The following is a 20445-nucleotide window of genomic DNA, read 5'->3' as shown; positions in this document are numbered from 1 at the left end:
TTCTTTCGCATGGAATGATGGCCTTGGACCAACTAGTCAACAATTACAATTGGACAAGGAAATCAAGCGGGTGCTGGAGGACCAGACGATACAGAAATGGGGGGAGGAGATTAAGAATTCGGAAACTTTAAGGTATTATAAAGAGGTTAAGATAATATATGGTCAGGAATTTTACTTTAACTTAAATTTACCGTCTAGACACCTTACATATTGGATGCAGCTACAATCTAATTGCCTTCCGATTCGTTCGAGATTGAAGGTTTTTGCAAGGAGTAAAAGTGTCCCGGACTGTAGGTTTACTTGCCCTCTTTGCGAATATGAGGAGAGAGATTTGAAGCATTATCTTTGTCGTTGTCAAGGTCTTTTCGGGTTAAGGGAAAATTTATTTTGGAAGGATGGAGTGCTGCTTCCTGATGCCTTGAAGAGTACGTCGTCACAATTTATTTGTCTAGTGGGAAGATATCTTGATGAGTTTTTTTGCAAAAAGAAGAGAGTAGTTTTTATTTTTTTTTATTATTATTATGTCGAGTATGTTATTTGTGTACATGGCCACATTTTGGCTTGAAATACACGTTATCTATCTATCTATCTATGGAAATGCTGAAACAAATTCTGTCACCTGGGAAGATGGGGTCACCAAAAGAGGTATGTGCCGTTAAATCTTCTTCTTGTGCCTTTAAACCATTAATGAAAGAAAGGAGTAGTGGCTATGGGCCCCTTTAAATCAATAGAGGCCTAACCACTAATACGCAAACAATGGTTAAATTTCATAATTTACAGCTTTTTCCTCAGAGATTGTGCGGGGCCATATTATCCCCAATGTTGTAGTTATTGGACCTTTCAACTATTTTGAAAAAAATGACTATCTAAAAACTTTGATCGGAATACTTTGGGGAAAAAGCGGGTGTGGGAGGGGCCTACCCTCCAATATTTTTGGTCACTTAAAAAGGGCACTAGAACTTTTGATTTCCTATCAAATTACTTATATTTTAGGATCACTGGCTCGATACGATCGCTCCTTCATTTACGTCTGTTATTCGAAGTGAACTTATGACACGAAAAATAAAACTTCTAGGGGTAACTATAACTTCCGATCTTAAATGGAAAGCCAATATTTCAAACATAACCAAGCAAGCCAATATTTCCTTAGCTTTCCTTAAACAGTTGGCAAAATATCAATGCCCGGCTTCTCATATTTTGAAATTTTACATATCTTTTATTCGCCCAACTCTCGAATATGCTTGCTCTCTATGGCATTTCTCATTAAATAAAAATCAAACCAAAAGGTCGGAATCCGTTCAGAAAAGGGCTTTAAAAATAATCGCACGAGAAGGGAAGTTGCCTTACCCCTACTTCTTACAAAATTTTAAAATCAAAACCCTGGAAAATAGACAACCTGGTATTTGCCTCCGTTTTGATGGTAATGCAAGAACCAACATTCAAACTGAAGACCTTTTCCCACCTTCCCATAATACTGAACGGAAGCCTCTCCGGAGAGAGGCAAACAATCTCACCTCCATTCTAGCACCTGTAAAAACTAAAACAAAAAGATATTTAGATAGCTTTATACCAACCTTCACTAAAATCCTTAACACTTCCAATACCTCTTAATGAATCCTTTTTTTTTAACTCTTTTGACACTCTTGTTTTTTTTTTTGTTTTTTTTTTTTTATATGACTTATTTTATTGTATGCCGTTTTATGACTAAATTTTTACCTTTAATGTAGGACCAGTTTGATATGACATTATTGTAGTCCCTTTAATATTTTCATTAATTGTTTAATTTCTATTTGTCTATATTTTGTCGGTTTATATTTCTTAATATTTTGCTGTCCCTGAGCCTAATCTCATTGAAGTGCTTATGATGGTTGTTGTTTTCTTCATTTTCTTGACACGAACTTATATTCGGAGATGTATCGCTTGTGAAAAGTTTTAAAATAAAGCATTATTCTATTCTATTTCTGGAGAAAAAAAAAATGAAAAAAAAAAAAAAAAAAAAAAAAAAAAAAACGTATCCGTGTTTCAGGCAAACCCGCAATATGGCGAAAAAAAAATGTAAAATTCCTCATTTTCGGGAATGTCAAGAATAAACGTAATAACAAAATGAATAAATTTTTGAGGGTCTGGGAGCTCGGCTTGGGAACTTGCAATGAATGAGAATTAAAATGTGATGCTAGTAACGAGATAATTGATCAATTGGATAGCTTTGCTTACCTTGGTAAGGTTATTAATAAGGGTCATGGATGAGTGCAGTGGGGATTTAAAAGTAGAATAACCAAAGCCTAGTATGTTTTTTTCAAGGCTCAAAGAACTTTGGAAGAATAGGTAGATAATTCTTTGAACTAAGATTAGCATAATGGTTGCCAAGGTAATATCAATGGTCGGCCTCAGGTGCATACAGATGTTACTAGTTGTGGCAATATAAGGACTAGGCAAATACTATTTTATCTTATGATCGCTGTAATTCTTGTTTAGCAATAAAAAAATCAATTACATATAGGTCTTATTATTAAGGGAAACATGGTTATTTCTTTCCAAATTGATAGTAGACATAATTTGGGCCCAGAATTCGTATTGATGTAAAAATATCGCGCGGATGGCATGGATTTTAATTTCTCTCCTTATGTGGGATACTTCTCAACCCATCTTTAAAACCATCATTTCCGTGACTAGAATTGGGATTGACCCCCCTAAATATGTTGTTAGAGAGAAATAGATAGAGAGAGAAGAGCACGAGAGCGTGAGGGGGGGGGAGAAAGAGGGAGAGAGAGAAAGAGAAATAGAGAGAGAAAGACCTGGTCACTAAAATGGTTTATCACTCAGGATTAGCGATATTATTATGAATATTATTCCGTATTTCTTGGATACCTCATAAATACCAAAACAGAATAAAATTTAATTAACTGACCAGAAGCTTGAGACTTTTGTAAGATAATCGATAAATTATTATTACTTACCTTTATACGAAGTTTTATATTTCATAGTAGGACAACCTTTTTCCTGCAACATAAAATTAGGCTTAGAAATGTAACATTACTTATCTAATTTTTTTACTACTCAAGTTGTTCATCCATTTGTTCGTTCACGCATTGTAAAATCGGATTTATTCGTTAGTTTCTTTCAGCTTAGCGTGAGACAAGACAGAGAGAAGTGACAGAATAGATTGGGAATATATAATTTGGGCTATATATTTGCATATTGGGGGGGGATAACATATTTGGACAGTGTGAAGTTAGAAATCAATTCTTGCTTCATAATATGCAGAATAATTGTATCTAACACATTAGGCATGCAGACCCCTTATACTTTACCTCTCCCTCCTAATGTGCAAATATATAGCCCATTTATTTCTAAAGTATTATATTTCTGTCATACTTAGACATATTTCATTAGGATTGAGCGTCAGAGAAATAGGGTCTACTTACATGAAGAATATTAGGTCGGGGCTATATGATACAAGTACCATTACGTGTTTTTGTATTCTCCTCTTTTCAATTAGCTCAAACTAACATTTTGTAAATGTAGGAATTTCAAAATGGCAGGTTCCCTTTTAAGATATGAAGGTGAAAATTGCAACAGAATTTTAAATTTTTGCGGCTTTGTGATTTGAGTAGTGGGGACATAAGGCTTCCCACAGAGCCTATAGGAAAATAGTATGGGATTTCAACAACGCCTTGTTTCAAGCGGAACTTCAGGAATAAGTGGGGAATCCTTACTTGTAACTAAACACGGCACATACGTGGGTATTGCGTAATGACCGAGTCTTATGTTAGGACGGCGTAATGACGGCGCACATGTTGCGTAATGAAGTACGTACATCATTGTCACATAATACTTTTATGAGATTATTTTTCGCCGAAATGTTCAACGCTTTTTTTTTCTTTTTTTCAAAGCTGAAAGCTTTTTTTAGTTCTTTGTCCTCGATGGGGCACGACAGGTCAATTTACTTCAAATGGAATAGCACCCCAAGCATCAGGACTAACAAACCATTCCCAGTATTCTGTCCTAGTTAATATATTCTAGAAAAAACCTACTGCGAGTAAGGAGTTTTCCCATTTTTCAAGCATACTAGAACGGCGTGTTTACTGCAATGATTTGGCACGCAGTCGGGGAATATCTGTTTCTGAACATTATTGTTCCCAATGCTTTCTTAGAGAACTATACTAGATAATAATTTGGATTGTTTTTAATGTATTTTTAGTAATAAAGGTGGAAAGGGACTACTAGACATATGACTTAAGTCCATATTTTATTGATTTTTTTTTTCTTTGTATCATTTTCTCCCAGTTCCAAGTCAGTGACACATTTTAGAAAAGAACGCACCTCATACACTATTGCTGTCTCTGCAACAGGAGGTTCAAAATCCTAAAGATTTGCAGTAATTTTAACACATTTGAATCCTAGCTTTTCGACTTTTTTTTACTAGAATTGTTGTTTTGCACCGTAAAACTCCTGAAACACCAATTTACTAGGGGATAGACTTTTTCGATTAAAATAAATGTATATGTTATGTGTGAATAGAAGAAAGGTATGAGTCCTTGCAGCCAATTTCAAAGAGGAAGGGCTGTTATTAGAACTAAATGTATAGGCTCTGTTTTGTTATTTTGAGGGCTTTTCATGAAAATATCTCGTTTCTTTGAGCTAAACTTATGAATATTTCACATCATTTTCACTATATACGGCTACCCCCCCCCACCCTCCAAGCAATCATTTCCAGGATCTTTTCAACTATGGACATGCTAGCACTTGAGGATTTTAAACAATTATCTATCATATTTTAACATTTGTTTCATATTTTTAATATTTCTAGGCCTTCTGGGACCAACATTTTGAGAGTTTTAAGATATTATTTTAATATCTTTTTATATTTTTCATTATTGTCCTCCGGTTTAATTGATCCAAGGCTTACAATTTCATACACATCTAGGGGCAATTTTGACTAAGCGTATGCTAGCTTTTGCGGATTCTAAGCAATTATTTACCTTATTTTAACATTTGTTTTATCTTTTTAAGATTTTCTTGGGCTTATGGGATCGGGGTTTTGGGATTTTTAAGATATTATTTTAATATTTTTTTTTAATTTTTCATTATTGTTCTTTGTTTAATAGATCCAGGGCTTGCCAAATTCAAACACAAGAGCGGAATGGCATGGCAATCCTTTTTTCACACACATCTAGGGGTAATTTTGACTAAGTATATGCTAGCAATTGAGAACTTTAAACAATTATTTACCATATCTTAACATTTCTTTCATATATTTAATATTTTCTAGGGCTTATGGGACCAAGGTTTTGAGAGTTTCAAGATGTTGTTTTAATATATATCTTCATATTCTTCATTATTTTCTTCGAGTTTAATAGATCCAAGGTCTAACAAAACTCAACCTGGACACCAGATTGGCACTGGGATATCATTTTTCACACACATCTGAGGGCCATTTCTACTGAGAATATGCTAGAACTTGAGTATTTTAAGTAATTATATTCGATAATGCGTTCAGTCTATTTATTCAAGTTTTTTTTGCAAGCTATGCCTTTCATAATAACCTTCAAAACACTCCACACCATCATGGTATTAAATACCTACCATCCACGAGGCAGACCCCCTCATCATCCCTTAGTACATTTTCAACCTTTTCACTCCGAAAATAAGCTTGTAAATCTAAATTAAACACTTTCTTTATTTGAACAGCAGAACTCGGCATTTCATTGCTAGAACGTGACGCTCAAAGCAATTCATTCCACAATGCCACACTATTACTAATCTATGGCAACCCCTTCATCATACCTAAGACATTTTCAGACATTACATGTTAAAGATTATACGTCAATCCATTGATTCAAGTTTTTCACGAGACAAGCCAATCATAATAATCTCCAAAACACCCCTAAAGCCTCACAGCTTTACACAACTGCCCCAACGTCATCCATGTGGTACACCTCCTCATCACCACCTAGGACATTTTCAATCCTTTCCCTCCGAAAATAAGTTTCTGATTCTAAATTAAACACTTTCTTTATTTGAACAGTAGAAACTTTACATTTCACTGCAAGAATGTGATTCTCCAAGGCAATTCACGTCACCGAGAATTTAAAGCATTTCTTGAACGAGCCTACTCCTTATTTGTATGATGACACACTGTGACACGTGTCATCATCATTTATGTGTTTTCTAAATCTTGAATACCTCAAATGGATATATTTTCTATTATTATTATTATTTTCCGACAATTCCCTTATCTGTACCAAACTATTAATGGTCCTCTGCCACTCTCTGACACCCCACTCTTCACCCCTATGACGTTTTCCAGATATTTTCCTTCTAAAAATCACACATTAAATCCATAGGTTGATGTTTTCGCAACCAAAACAACCCACGGTAATACACCATCTCAATTCCCATCCTGTGCCACACTATTACTGGCACCCTGGCACTCTACGACACCCCGTCTTCATCCCTATGACATTTTCAGACATTTTTATTCTAAAAATCACACATTAAATTCAATGGTTTATGTTTTTTGCAACCCAATCAACCCACCGTAATACACCATTTCAATTCCCATCACAAGCCACACTATTACTGGCCCCCTGGCACTCTCAGATACCCCGTCTTCATCAATATGATAATTTCCAGACATTTTCCTTCTAAAAATCACACATTAAATTCAGTGGTTCTTGTTTTTTGCAACCCAACCAACCAACCGTAATACACCATCTCAATTCCCATCATGTGCCACACTATTTCTGTCCCCCTGGCACTCTCTGACACCTTCATCCTCATTTACAAGACATTTTCAATATATTTCATGTTTAAAATCACACATTAAATCCATTGGTTCATCTTTTCACAACCCAACCCTCCGTAATATACCATGTCAATTAACGCCACCGTGCCACACTATTAGTGCACCTTGACAACCCTATGATACATATTATCATTTCCAATACATTCTCCAGATATTCTCATGTACAAAATCATGAATTAAATCCATTGATTCAATATTTTTCACAGCCAAACCCTCAATGATACGCCATGTCGATTCACACCACCTTACCACATTATTACTTGTCCTCTGGCACTCTCTGACATCCTCTCATCTCCCCTAGGTTATTTTCAACCTTTTCATCTGGGAAAAAGCTTGTGAATCTAAATTAAACACATTTTTTTAACAACGGAACTTGATTTTCTTGGAAGTAACAAAATATTCCTTAATACGAACAAAAGTTTTACTAAATACTATCAAATTTATCATGAAAGTAACAGGTTTTTCTTAATAGTAATAATTTTTTTCCAATAGCAGCAAGTTTTCCGTCAAAGATAACAAATTTCTCTTAGAAGTAACGATTTTCAGTTAATGGTAACAAGTTTTCTCTTAGAAGTAGCAAGTTTTCTTAATACTAACAAATATTTTCATAGAAGTAACACGATTTTTTTTTCTTATGACGAAAAAAAGTTTTACTCAATACTAACAATTTTCTCTAATTGTAGGAAGCTTTCTGTCAAAAGTAAAAAATTTTCTCTTAGAAGTAACAACTTTCTGTTAATGGTAACAAGTTTTTTTCTCTTATAAGTAGCAAGTTTTTCTTGACACTAACAAATTTTTCCCAAAACGAACAGAAATTACAATAAATAACCGAATCAAACTCAAAACGAGCTGAAACTACCATAAGTTGGGCTCAAAATCCCTATGCCTTCCCAAGGCCAGAACATAATTTACACTTTACTGAAAAAATATAAATGTTTTTACTTTTATAACTTTAATAAATCAAATAATATTAAGATTTTGATTACTAAATATCAGTATATGTATATTAAACTGACAATACACATTCATTTGTATTTTTTTCAGTAAAGTGCAAATTATGTTCTGGCCTTGGGAAGGCATAGGGGTTTTGAGCCCAAATTATCTTAATTGCTTCTCGTTTTAAGTTTGACTCGGTTATTTATTGTAATTTCTGTTCGTTTTGGGTTGTATTTATTTATCGATGCTGATTTGTAGCAGTTTCAAGCTTGGTAGATTATTTAATTTTATTTTTGCTCATTTTTTGTTTAATGGAGCTTCATTTTTCTTTGAAAAATTTATTTTGTTGAAAATTTTTTTTAATTAATTTCTGTTCGTTTTATATTTACATAGTCTTTTCAGAGAAAAAAAACAATACTTTAAATCTTTTCGTTTTTCTTAAGAAAATATAGTTTGGCCTCCTATTTGTATGCTGGAGAAAAATTTTCAGCAATTTTTAACAATATACACCCTCTTAAAAATCTGGACACAAATAGTAGTGTTCAATTTAGTTTCATACCTCCTCTAGTTGACCTAAAAAGGAAAACTTGATACCATTCGCGAAAAAATCTGTTTACTTTCTTTGATAGCTAGGATACACTTACGCTATTTTGATTTGGTTAAATTTTAAGAGCAGAAGCAGCCCCAAAAGTTTGAACATAATACCCTTAGTCGCTCTTGGGATACTTCTGAGATGCCTTATTCGGAATTAGCATTAACACAGTGCATTTTGATTTAATCTAATGGCAACATTTAGTTTTAAACATAAAGTCAAATGGGAGGGTGGGCATGGGAGGGGGATTAGTTTCCCTCCAATCCCTTTCTACTATGAAAAAGGGAATCAACCCTTTCTATTTTCAATCGAATCAGCCCTTTTCGAAGTTCCTACGCCATCTCCTTCGATACAAAGTGCCTTGGTCTAAACAACAACAAAAACAAAAAAAATAATATGTTATACCTACATCGATCTTTACTATAAAAATGTCAAGCCTTCCAATCACTTTCGACTATTAAAAAGGGAGCTAGGCCTTTCGATTTCCAATCGAATGAGCCCTTTTTGAGTTTCTACGACAACACTTCATATAAACACCTTATATGCCCCCAGAGCATAAATTACAACTCTTACCCTAAGGGTTGTGAGCGTGGTTGTCATCCTCTAAGACCTAATTTCCAGAACTTTCAACTACGTTATACCAAACGGCTATCTCAAAATTTTGATTGGATGTGTCTGGGAAAATGTTGGGCGTGAGAGGGGCGTTAGTCTTTCTCCGATCACTTTCAACTATTAAAAAAGGCACTAGCCCTTTCAATTTCCAATCAAATGAGCCCTTTTGAAGTTTCTACGACAACGCTTTCAATAAAAACTTTTTATGCCCCCAGGGGATAACTTACAACCCTCGCCCTGAGGACTGGGGGGGATATGTCATCCTCAAAGACCTTATTTCCATATTTTTCTACTACGTTGAACAAAATGGCTATCTGAAAATTTTGATTGGATGTGTATGGGGGAATGGTGAGCGTGAGAGAGGGGTTAGTTACCGTCCAATCACTTTCAACTATTAAAAAGGGCAGTAGCCCTCTCAATTTCCAATTGAAGGAGCCCCTTTTGAAGTTTTTAAGACAACTTTATCATCCTTATCCTAAAAGATCTAATTTCCAGAACTTTCGACTACGTTGAACAAAATGGCTATCTGAAAATTTTCATTGCATGTGTTTGGGGAAATGGTTGGCGTGAGAGGGGGTAAGTTGCCCGTCAATCACTTTTGACTATTAAAAGGGCACTAGCCCTTTCAATTTTCAATTGAATGAGCCCTTTTGGATGTTTTTACAACATCACTTTCAATAAAAACCTTACATGCTCCCAGGGCATAACTTAAAACCTTTGCTCTGAGGGTTGTTGGGGGGATGGGTTTTCATCCTTAAAGACGTAATTTCCAAAAATTTCAACTGCGTTGAATAAAATGGCTATCTAAAAATTCTGATTGGATGTGTTTGGGAAAAAGGTGGGCGTGAAAGGGGGGTTAGTTGCCCTCAAATCACTTTCGACTACTAAAAAAGGGTATAAAAATGGGTAATGCCCCCAGGGTATAACTTATAACCCTTGCCCTGAAGACTGTATGGGGAGTGTCCTGCTCAAAGGTGTAATTTCCTGAACTTTAAACTTCTTGAAACAAAAAGGCTATCTAAAAATTTTGATTGGATATGTTTGGGGAAATGGTGGGCGTGGAAGGGGTTTTAGTTGCCTTCCAATCACTTTCGACTATTAAAAAGGGCACTAGCCATTTCAATTTCCAATCGAATGAGCCCTTTTTGAAGTTTCTACGACAACACGTTCAGTAAAAGCCTTATATACCCCCAGGCCATAAATTACAACCCTTGTCCTGAGGGCTTTGGGGGAATGTCCTCCACAAAAACATAATTTATGGAAATCCAAAACACTGAATAAACTGGCTATCAAAAAATTTTGTTTGCTTGTGTTTAGGGTAAGGATGGGCGTGGGGGGGGGGCTAGTTTCCCTCCAATCACTTTCAACTATTAAAAATGGCACTAGACCTTTGAATTTCCAATCGAATGAGCCCTTTTTCAGATTTCTACGACAAAGATTTCAATAAAAATTTATAAGCCCCCAGGGTATAACTTATAACCCTTACTCTGAAGACTGTGGGGGGAGTATCCTACTCAAAGGTATAATTTCATGAACTTTAACTACGTTGAACAAAATGGCTATCTCAAAATTTGGATTAGATGTGTTTGGGGAAAAGGTGGGCGTGAGCGGGGGGTTAGTTAACCTCCAATCGCTTTCGACTATTAAAAAGGGCACTAGCCCTTTGAATTTTCAATTAAATGAGCCTTTTTTGAAGTTTCTACGACAGCGCCTTCTATAACAACCTTATATACCCGCGGGGCATAGCTTTCAACCCTTGCCCCAAGGGTTTTGGGGGAGTGTCCACCTCAAAAACATATTTTCTATCCGAAAATCAACTACGCTGAACAAAATGGCTATCTCAAAATTTTTATTGGCTGGGTTTGGGGGAATGATGCGCGTGGGGGGGGCTAGTTGCCCTCCAGTCACTTTCGACTATCAAAAAGGGCACTAACCCTTTGAATATACAATCGAATGAGCCTTTTTTGAAGTTTCTACGGCAACGCCTTCTATAAAAAACCTTTTGCAAATATAGCCTGACGTCACATCTCTTCGCCTGCTACATTCAAAAAATCAGGCTTTCGATCCTTGGATACTTGTCATGACATTTTCACACTTGACACTTTTTCTTCTATTTTGTATTTTCCGAATTTGATAACCTAGTTTACTTTCTCGTGACCCCAAAACTATTCATTATGAATTTTCACGGCTCTAGCTTGATTGGTTTAGTTACAAAATTACTGAGAGGATAAACAAATACACAAGAAAAATAGACTGACATTATTTTTTATAAACAGTGTACAAAAAGTATTAAATTGGTGAGATACAAATACCTTTTTCCTACATTGGTAATTTATACGGATATGCACTTAAACCAAGTTTTGACCTTACACAGCATTCCAAACACCTAGGACAAACAGTACAACCAAACAAAATAAACTAAGCAGAAGAATCCATGGAAAAGTAAGATTGTAATTAGACAATATAAACCATCATGAGCCAAATAACAAAAATTACTTTGAAGTAAAAAAAAATATTCTAAAGTGCCGACCATCGAAAAGGACTCGTTAGAGATTTACCATTGGTCCCTATTGGTTTTGCCGATTTAAATTTCTAACCCAGGCATAGTTTCTTCCACTGTCTAATCTTAATTATATCCAGCCAAATACAAATTTTTTGTGCTTGGGCAATTTAAAATGCCCCCGGTGTTGACAACAGAGATCAAGGACATCAGTCTTTTAGAAATGTAGAGACCAGCTATAAAAAACTTTCAGCCTTAATCACATTGTATTACAGACAGGACGAGCTATTAACGAAGTACCTGGTGGCGTGCTGCTTACCACTCATTTGTGTTGTGTGTTTCAGTAAAGGTTTTAAGTTTAGCGAACAATTTAACTATTTTGTCGTTCACTCGTTACTAAAATAATCTCATTAAGAGATAAATAAACTGGCTATTACGAGCAAAGCCGGTCCGCGGAGAAGGCCCAAAGAACAAAATTTGCAATTATTACAAATGATGATTCGATATTTGACAAGGGATTACAGCAATTCTAAAACATTAAAAAAGAAAACAAAACTTTAAAGCTTAGAAGAATTCATTGTTACAAAAACATCATTTCATAATTTCTTTCCAGCAATGTCTTAAGCAATGTCTTTTTAAGACATGAAAAAAAGTCCAAAATTTTTTTAAGTTTAGTAAGAATCGCTAAGGTTATTATTTAAACTGCAAAAATATTTACGGTGCCTGAGCAATAATTTTAAGTTTTAATTCAAACTAGAAAAATGCCTGGAAATTATAAAATTGTTTTTTTTTTTTGTTTTTTTTTGTTAGATAAAATCCAAGGATTTTATTTTCGGAAATGACGTCATGTAGTAAAAATCACAATGACGTCATGACACTTGTCACACTTATGTGGAAATATTGAAGATTTTTGTGTATGATGAAGTTTATAATAAGTTTCTTAACAAGCAAAAAACTGGTAATTGCAAAAATATTTGCATATATTTTGAAAGGAATTACAACAATTCAAAAACCTTAAAAAAAAGTTTGAAGCTTAGTAGAAATCATTGTTAGAAATCGGACTTCGGTAATAATCAAATATCTTTGAACAGACTCAGCATGAAAAGACATTAAATTGCGTAAAGAGAAAAAAACAGGTAATTGCAAAAATATTTGAATATATTTTGACAAGAGATTCCAACAATTCCAAAGCTTAAAAAGGAAACCAAACGTTTGAAGCTTAGTAGAAATCGTTGTTAGAAAATCATCATTACCGAATTTCTTTTCTTATAAGCAATGTGTTTTAAGACGCGAAAAAAAGTTGAAAAAATATGTAAGTTTAGTTCAGAATCGCTAAAGTTATTATATTAACTGCAAAAATATTTACTGTGCACGAGCAATAATTTTAATGTTTGATTCATACTTGAAAATTGCCTGAATTTTTTGAATTAGTTTGTTTTTTAAGTAAAACCCACTCGTTGCGTGATTAGGCTTACAGGTTTGAACGCAACCAGTTTTATCATGTTAGTAGAAAGGCCCAAAAAACAAAAATTTGCGATTATTACAAATAATGATTCGATCCGGGTTGCAGCGGTAGCTAGCAACCTAGTAAGAGATTACAAATAATGATTCGATATTTGACAAGGGATTACAAAAATTCTAAAACATTAAGAAAGAAAACCAAAAGTTTGAAGCTTAGTAGAAAAGTTGTTAGAAAAACATCATTACCGAATTTCTTTTCTTATAAGCAATTTCTTTTTAAGACATGGAAAAAAGTTGTTAGAAATCGGACTTGCTTTAGTAATCAAATATTTTTTGAAAAGACTGCAGTATGAAAAGACAGCAAATTGTCTCAAATTGTGTGCCGTCAGAAGAAAAGCGACAATGAGTATCCATATATAGAAGCCTGTCACGTGCCGTGTGCCGGGGCCCGATGGTGAAGCTGCGGGTCTCCCGGTACTATATATATATATATATATATATATATATATATATATATATATATATATATATATATATATATATATAATATATATATATATATATATATATATATATATATATATATATATATATATATATATATATATATATATATATATATATATATATATATATATATATATATATATATATATATATATATATATCGTTTCATCAAAGCGCAAGTTAAATATTAAAGTCATAAGAGAAGGGAGTTTGATAGGTGACCTCCCCTATTTAAGATAAATTCTGCATGTTTTAATTTTTCTTTGTCTTGTTGACATCTATGGGAAAACCCTATATTTTGTATAACAAGTTTCTGCCTGCTTTGTGTTTGTCTCTATTGGAAGAGTTTTCACCCGTTCTCCCCAAACACTATTGGTTGTTCTTTGATCTCTTTTACTACTGAAACGGCACCCTGAACTTGAAATTAATTGCTTTTGTTTTGACAGACCTCTGCATTTCATATGGTGTCTTGCTCAATACGACCACCACCTGAGAAAAATAAAACAACAGTAACAAACAAACAAAAAAAACAAGCGTCATTGAACAATAAGTTCTATGAGAAGAATAAAAAATAATAAACTCACTTCTCTTTCTACATTCTTATGAAAATATTAATGAATCTTCTCACAAGAACCCCTACCCTGACAGCAGTTGTCAATAATTATAGGGTTGGAGCTGTATTAGTTTGCTTCAACTGAGGAAAACATACATACCATTTTAAAATGAAAGCTGTGCTATTAAATGTGTTTATAAATCTAAAATAGTCAATGTAGAATATCTTGATAATGTGCCTCATCAGTTAAACGTAAATCGTAGAAAAAGAATAAAACAAATCAGAAATCATGAGCACTTACCTTTGCAGAATGAAAATCAATATTTGTTCTAACTGTTCTGGAATTAAGTTTCTGAAGTGGGCGGATATTGCCAGCTATCGCCCCTTTTGGATTAGTAGCATTTCCTGAGTTCAGGGAACGAAGGGAAGAAAGCTGAAATATAAATTTGTCGGGATTACAATTTACGACACCGATCCTAAGACTGGGAATCTTACTTATTTGAATCACTTTTGGTGTATATTTAACAGTGAGCATATTATATCGCTTTATCAAACTTTATTCCATATTGGTTTCCGATCGTTGCGTGCTTTCATGGGTGCAATCCTTTTTTAAAAAAAATTTTCCGGATGCAGTGTTCCCTTGGTAGTCTTCTATAGACGCGACTTATAGGTCGCTTTAGTAATCACTTCATAGGCAGCGCAATAGGGCTGCCTAAGTAAAGAGCAATATGGCTTAAAGTTATTGTTTTTTTTCTTTTCATCAGGCCACTACGTGGTGAAGGAGTTATCGTGAAAACTTCTGGGGAGGCTCATTTGATTGGAATTTCAGTATTCTAATACCCTTTTTAAGAATCAAGTGCTTGGAGATCAACCAGCCATCCTCTCTTCCTCTTTAGCACCCCCCCCCCCCGCCCTTAAAGACATCAGATGAACATTCTGAGATATCCAATCTCTTCACCATTGTCCATATATCCAAAAACTATATCTCCAGGGATGACATACCCCCCTCCCCACAGCACCCGGCACAAGGGCTATAAATTATGCAGGTTGCCCATTGCTTACATGTAAGTTTTAATATTGGGAAAGGGGTATGTTTGATCCAAGTTGTCCGAAAAGGCTAAGGTTGTTGAAGGGAAACTTTAAGGGAATGTTCAGAGGGACGTGTCCAGGTTGTCAGAAGGACCTATCTGCAATACATCAGGAACGGCTAAATGTACGAAATCAACATTTTTAGAGAACGTTGAGGTGGATGTCAAACTAAATCAAAACACACTATCTGCATCTAGGCTGTCAAAAAACTGTATCTGCAATATCTCAGGAACGGCAAAGGGTAATAAATTAAAAGTGCCAAGGATTGTTGAAGGGGATATTGAACTGTTATTATTATTATTTATTGGAAAACCCGTCGTACAAAAAAGGAAAATACGGAGCAATAAACGAAAAAAAAAAGAAGAAGAAATACACATAAACTTAGCAGTTATACATGTGGTTTTAGGTGACGAATGCTTGAGCTAAGATCTAAATCAGCTCTTAGAACAAATTACAAAAATGAGAAAGAAAAATTCAATTATACACTGCAGTGCAGGTACGCGACATGTTTCTTTTTTTAGGCTCCTAAATACTGAACAAACCTAAGCAATACGAAAATCATGCATCAAGCCGCAATTGGTAAAAAAAATTAAACCAAATAATCATCAGTGAACTAAAAATATACAGTAGATAATCATATCAACTAGTGTAAATATGACAAGAAACGGTAATACAATTAAACGACACTTTTGCCCGCTGGTCTTGAAATCATATCACTCTCACCAAATGATTCATTTACTCCGATATTATTCAAAATGCTTTAAAGAACCGATAATTAATAAACAAATAAATTATTACTAATATAAGCAATATATTATCAGAGAAGAATTGACACCAAAATTGAGAATAAGCAGCGTCACTTAAATTGGTCTCGCATGAAAAGAGAATAAATAATCAGTCAGTTTAAAATTGCAACAATTACACTAAGCGCAAAAACAAACTCTTGTTAACAAACATCTTAACTACTGGGCCAGTACTGACGACCAAGTATGGTGACGAATTTGCTTTTCCACAGCTATAATGGGGTCAGCAATGCTGAATTTTCTAATTAGATAAGAATTGCGGGTCCAAGAGGGAAAACGTAAAAGATATTTTGCGAACCGGAAGAAAACTGAATGAATTTTTGATTTGTCAGAGTTTATGAGCATTTTTCAAAACGGAGACTATGTTCAGATAATGTGGTAGAGCGACAGAGTTAAAAAGTTTCGAAAGAAGACGGCGGTTGAAGCGTAACTTATTAGTTACAAAAGAAGCATATGATAACCCAACTCTACGTCCAATGTGAGCAATTAGTAGTTGTCACGTATTGAGGGTTTGGTAAACTAAATCCAAAGACACTCTTTATTCGTGTTGTCAAAAGGACGTATCTTTAGTTTCTCATGAACAGCATTTCGATTTGAACCAAAAGATGTTTTGTGCATTCAGGTTTTCAACTGCAATATCTCAGGAAAGGCTAAAGGTATCAAGTTGAAACTTTCAGGGAATGTTGAATTTATTCAGAAGACGATATGTACATCCAGGTTGTCAAAAGGGCATGTCTGCAATATATCAAAAACATCTAAATGCCTTAAGTGGAAACTTTCGGGAGATGTTGACAGGGTTTTTAACTAAATCAAAAGGTAATATGTGCATCCCGGTTGTAAAAAGGGCGTATCCGCAATACCCCAGGAAAGTCTGATGATATCAAAATTGTATTTAGGCTGTCAAAATGGTATATCTGCAATATCTCAGAGAATTCTGAGGGTATTAAACTTTTTGATAAAGTTGAGGAGGATGCTGAGCTATGTCAAAAGACACGAGTTTTATTAAGGTTGTTAAAATGGTTAATCTGCAATATCTCAGGAACTGCTAAAGGTATTAAATGAAAACTTTCAGGGAATACTGACGGAGGTGTTGAAATAAATGAAAAGACACTATGTGCGTCCAAACTGTCAAAGGGACATATCTACAATGTCCAAGGAACAGCTAAGGGTACCAAAAGTGGATCTAGGTTTTCAATAATATACCTGCAATATCTCAGGGAAGACTGAGAGTACTATAATCATAGGCAGCGCGCTAGCGCTGCCTAAGTAAAGAACAATGTGGGCACAATGTGTTTTTTTTTTCCATACCCGGGCACTTCGTATCGAAGGAGTTGTCGTAGAAACTTCGAAATGGCTCATTAGATTGGAAATTGGAGTGGCTAATGCCCTTTTTAATAGTCGAAAGTGATTGGAGGGCAACTAGCCCCTCCCCACGCCCATCATTCCCCCAAACACAAGTAGAGGGGGGGTGCTACTCCCACGGGGACTCCTTATATGGGCATAGAAGACGGACGGGACTCCATATAAGGGCATAGAGTCATTAGGGAGAACACGTGGTTAATGGGGTCAATGACCTCTTTTTCCAAGGTCGATTTATTTGATGTTTCTATGTGTAATAGCTCCGGGGCGAAGGTTGCACATGCGCATTGAATTCTAACGGGAACAATGTTATTGATCTAGGACTCGAGGGGGAAGTGAATTTCCGAGAAATTGATTGCGTAATCGAAGGGGAAGTGAATTTCCGAGAACTTGATTGCGTAATCGAGGGGAAGTGAATGTCCGAGAAATTGATTGCGTAATCGAAGGGGAAGTGGATTTCCGAGAACTTGATTGCATAATCGATGGGGAACTTATTGATTCACGAGCATGGGGACTTATGAAACAATATGGTCATAGAGTCCCTAGGGAGAAAGATTACATAATCGCTCAATGACCTCTTTTTCCAAGGTCGATTTATTTGATGTTTTTCTCGGCTAGCCTGTCCTGAGAACTTGATTTACATAATCGCTATGGGAAATTATTGATTCACGAAGGGGAAATTAAGAAACAAACATGGCTTCATTGTTTTTTGGCTAGCCTGTCCTGAGAACTTGATTTACATAATCGCTAGGGGAAATTATTGATTCACGAGTGGGGGATTTAAGAAACAAACATGGCTTCTTTGTTGTTTGGCTAGCCTGGCCTGAGAAATTGATTTACATAATCGAGGGGGGAAATTATTGATTCACAAAGGGGGGAATTACGAAACATTTAGACTTCTTCAATCTTAAGTTAAGATTTATTTATTTACTATTGTTGTTTTGAAGACGTGCATGAGATGGGTGACGGTCAATGTGCAAAGGAACGGGAAACAGCTATATCACGTGGTTCATTCTAAAACAATCAGCTAGTCGGTTACATCCTCCTTCTCAGCCAATCAGAGACATGCTTACATATGATTTTCCCGTTACATAACAATTCGCCCTTTAGATTTCGTATATAACGGATCTTCAATGTTATTAAATTATTAGAAAGTTCCTGAACACAGTTCAAACAACTAGACTGGTTACTATTGATGACGTTGAAGCCTGGGCAGCCACACTTTGCACTGTAAGTTCTGTTTTCATTTTTTTATTTTCAAAATAATTTTCCGTGGTCACCCTCTACTATATTCGGGTAAACCCCCCCCACCCCTATACAAACGCCACTATATGATGTTTATACTCGATAAAATGCGTAAAATACGCTCTTTTTTCGTTATGTAAACCCCAGCCGTCCGTCCCCCTCTGTTTACGACCATAATTCTGTTTTTGATAAATTCCGTATCTTATCTAAAAGCAACTGTCAACTTTCTGTCATTCCCTTAATAGACAGTCCGCTATGGCTTGACTTACAGATTTCTCGCAACGATTTAATCATCTCATAATTACTGACACCCCCTTTCAAGTACATCCGGCTTTGATAAATATACAAGAATTTGGATAGCGGCTTAACCAAAGGTTTCTCTTTAAGAAAAAGATATATTGCTTTATTATGCGTAAATTGAATAGTATTTTTACCATATCTTGGGGTGTGGGGGAGGGGATATTTTTCCATGTCTTTTTTCTCAGGGATATTTTCCGTGGGGGTATTTTCCGTGGTCTGGTTTTCTGGGGGGTGTGATAAATATATAAACTAGGCCGGCCTTTGAACGGTTCAGTGAGCTGTAATTCTTCTTTCTCAGATTCAAAAAAGGATGCAATTAGTATATTTCACGAAATTTTTTTAACTTTGTTGTGTAAATTTATTTGCTTTTTTACCGGATCTTTCGGTGGTGGGGGAGGGGGTATTTTTCCTTGTCTATGTTCTCAGTGTTATGGGCCGGGGGGGTTTTAGTCGGTGGACTTTTTTTTTAGGGGGGGTATTATAAATATAAAAACTAGGTCGGCTTTTCAATGGTTCAGTGTGCCGTAATTCTCAGATTCAAAAGTATGCGATATCTTTCGGTGGTGGGGGGAGGTGATATTGGTACTTGTATGTTATCAGGGCGATTTTCCGTGGGTTTCTGGGCCGTGGACTTTATTTGTCTGGGGGGTGTGATAAATATAAAAACTAGGCCGGCCTTTGAACGGTTCAGTGGACCGTAATTCTCAGATTCAAAAAGGATTCAATTAGTATATTTCACGAAATTTTTTTACTTTTTGCTTTCTTAGTGATAAACTAAACAAAATTGCATGGATGGGCGTACTAATTTTTATTCTGTGGAAAAAGGGGAACATTATTTCGATACTAACTTTTTTCTCTTCTTTTCAGGACAATTATGAAGAATATATGGCCACTCCACCTGTAAAAGCAAGGGATGGTGAGGCAGCCCCACAGCATGCCAGCCACTGGTTGGAGAACCCTGCTGCCACATCGGTGCAAGAATGTAACGCCGTCGGTCCGTTCACTTTCCATCATGTGTTGCCTTCAAGAGCTGTCCCACCTACACAAGGTCAGGAGGTCCAGCATGCTTCGCCTGGGCCTTCAGGCACTCAACTGCAGCCGGAATTTGCAAATGTGAGCATTTTTTTACCTAACTTTTAGAAATATCTAAACAAATCCATTTTTCATCGCGCCGTAAAAGTGTTTGTGTGTGTGTCTGTCTCAGAGATATTAAAATATTAACCCCCCGCCCCAACCATTGTTTTAAATTTCTCTGCTCCCCCCCCCCCTCCCTGAGAGAGATATATAAATATAATGTAATTTTTTTTGTTTTTGCTATTCCAAATTAAACCACTCTTTATTTTCTAATGTTTCCTATTTTATCTGGCACCACTGTAGGCATTTTCGCTATCTGTTCAACCTCATAATAATATTTTTCGTTAATTTCTTGTCAATTACTGATAGAACTAGATTATTTTTATCTCAAAATGCTGTTTTTCGCAATTGAATATTATAGTTTATCGTATACAGGGGGGGGGGGAGTGGGGGGGCGGGCGCGGGGGCGGTCGGGAAGCGCAGGCCTACGCAACCTGTATTTGGAGGAGTGAAACAAGTTATTTCCCAAAAATAATTGCTAACAAATATTTTTACGACATTGCTGAAAAGGGAGAGGGGGACTTCATTGTGATAAGTGCTTTCTAG

General features: G+C 35.6%; 1 protein-coding gene across 1 annotated transcript in view; it reads right to left on the bottom strand.

Moving 5' to 3' along the window:
- The window catches only part of LOC148953030 (carbonic anhydrase-related protein 11-like), a 106853-nt gene that overhangs the window by 43377 nt on the left and 43031 nt on the right, over positions 1 to 20445 (bottom strand). Inside the window, exons 7-8 of the mRNA XM_089087850.1 lie at positions 14271 to 14402; positions 2958 to 3000 (exon numbers count right to left, since the gene is read on the bottom strand). Coding sequence (XP_088943976.1) covers positions 2958 to 3000; positions 14271 to 14402 — 175 coding nt within the window. The remainder of the gene's footprint in view (positions 1 to 2957; positions 3001 to 14270; positions 14403 to 20445) is intronic.

The sequence above is a fragment of the Artemia sp. Qi Xiang Cuo genome, chromosome 4 (genome assembly GCF_049724085.1).
Source record: "Artemia sp. Qi Xiang Cuo chromosome 4, ASM4972408v1, whole genome shotgun sequence".
NCBI lineage: Eukaryota > Metazoa > Arthropoda > Branchiopoda > Anostraca > Artemiidae > Artemia > Artemia sp. Qi Xiang Cuo.
Note: the sequence above shows the minus strand (reverse complement) of the source record. Positions and strands in the feature narration are given on the sequence as shown.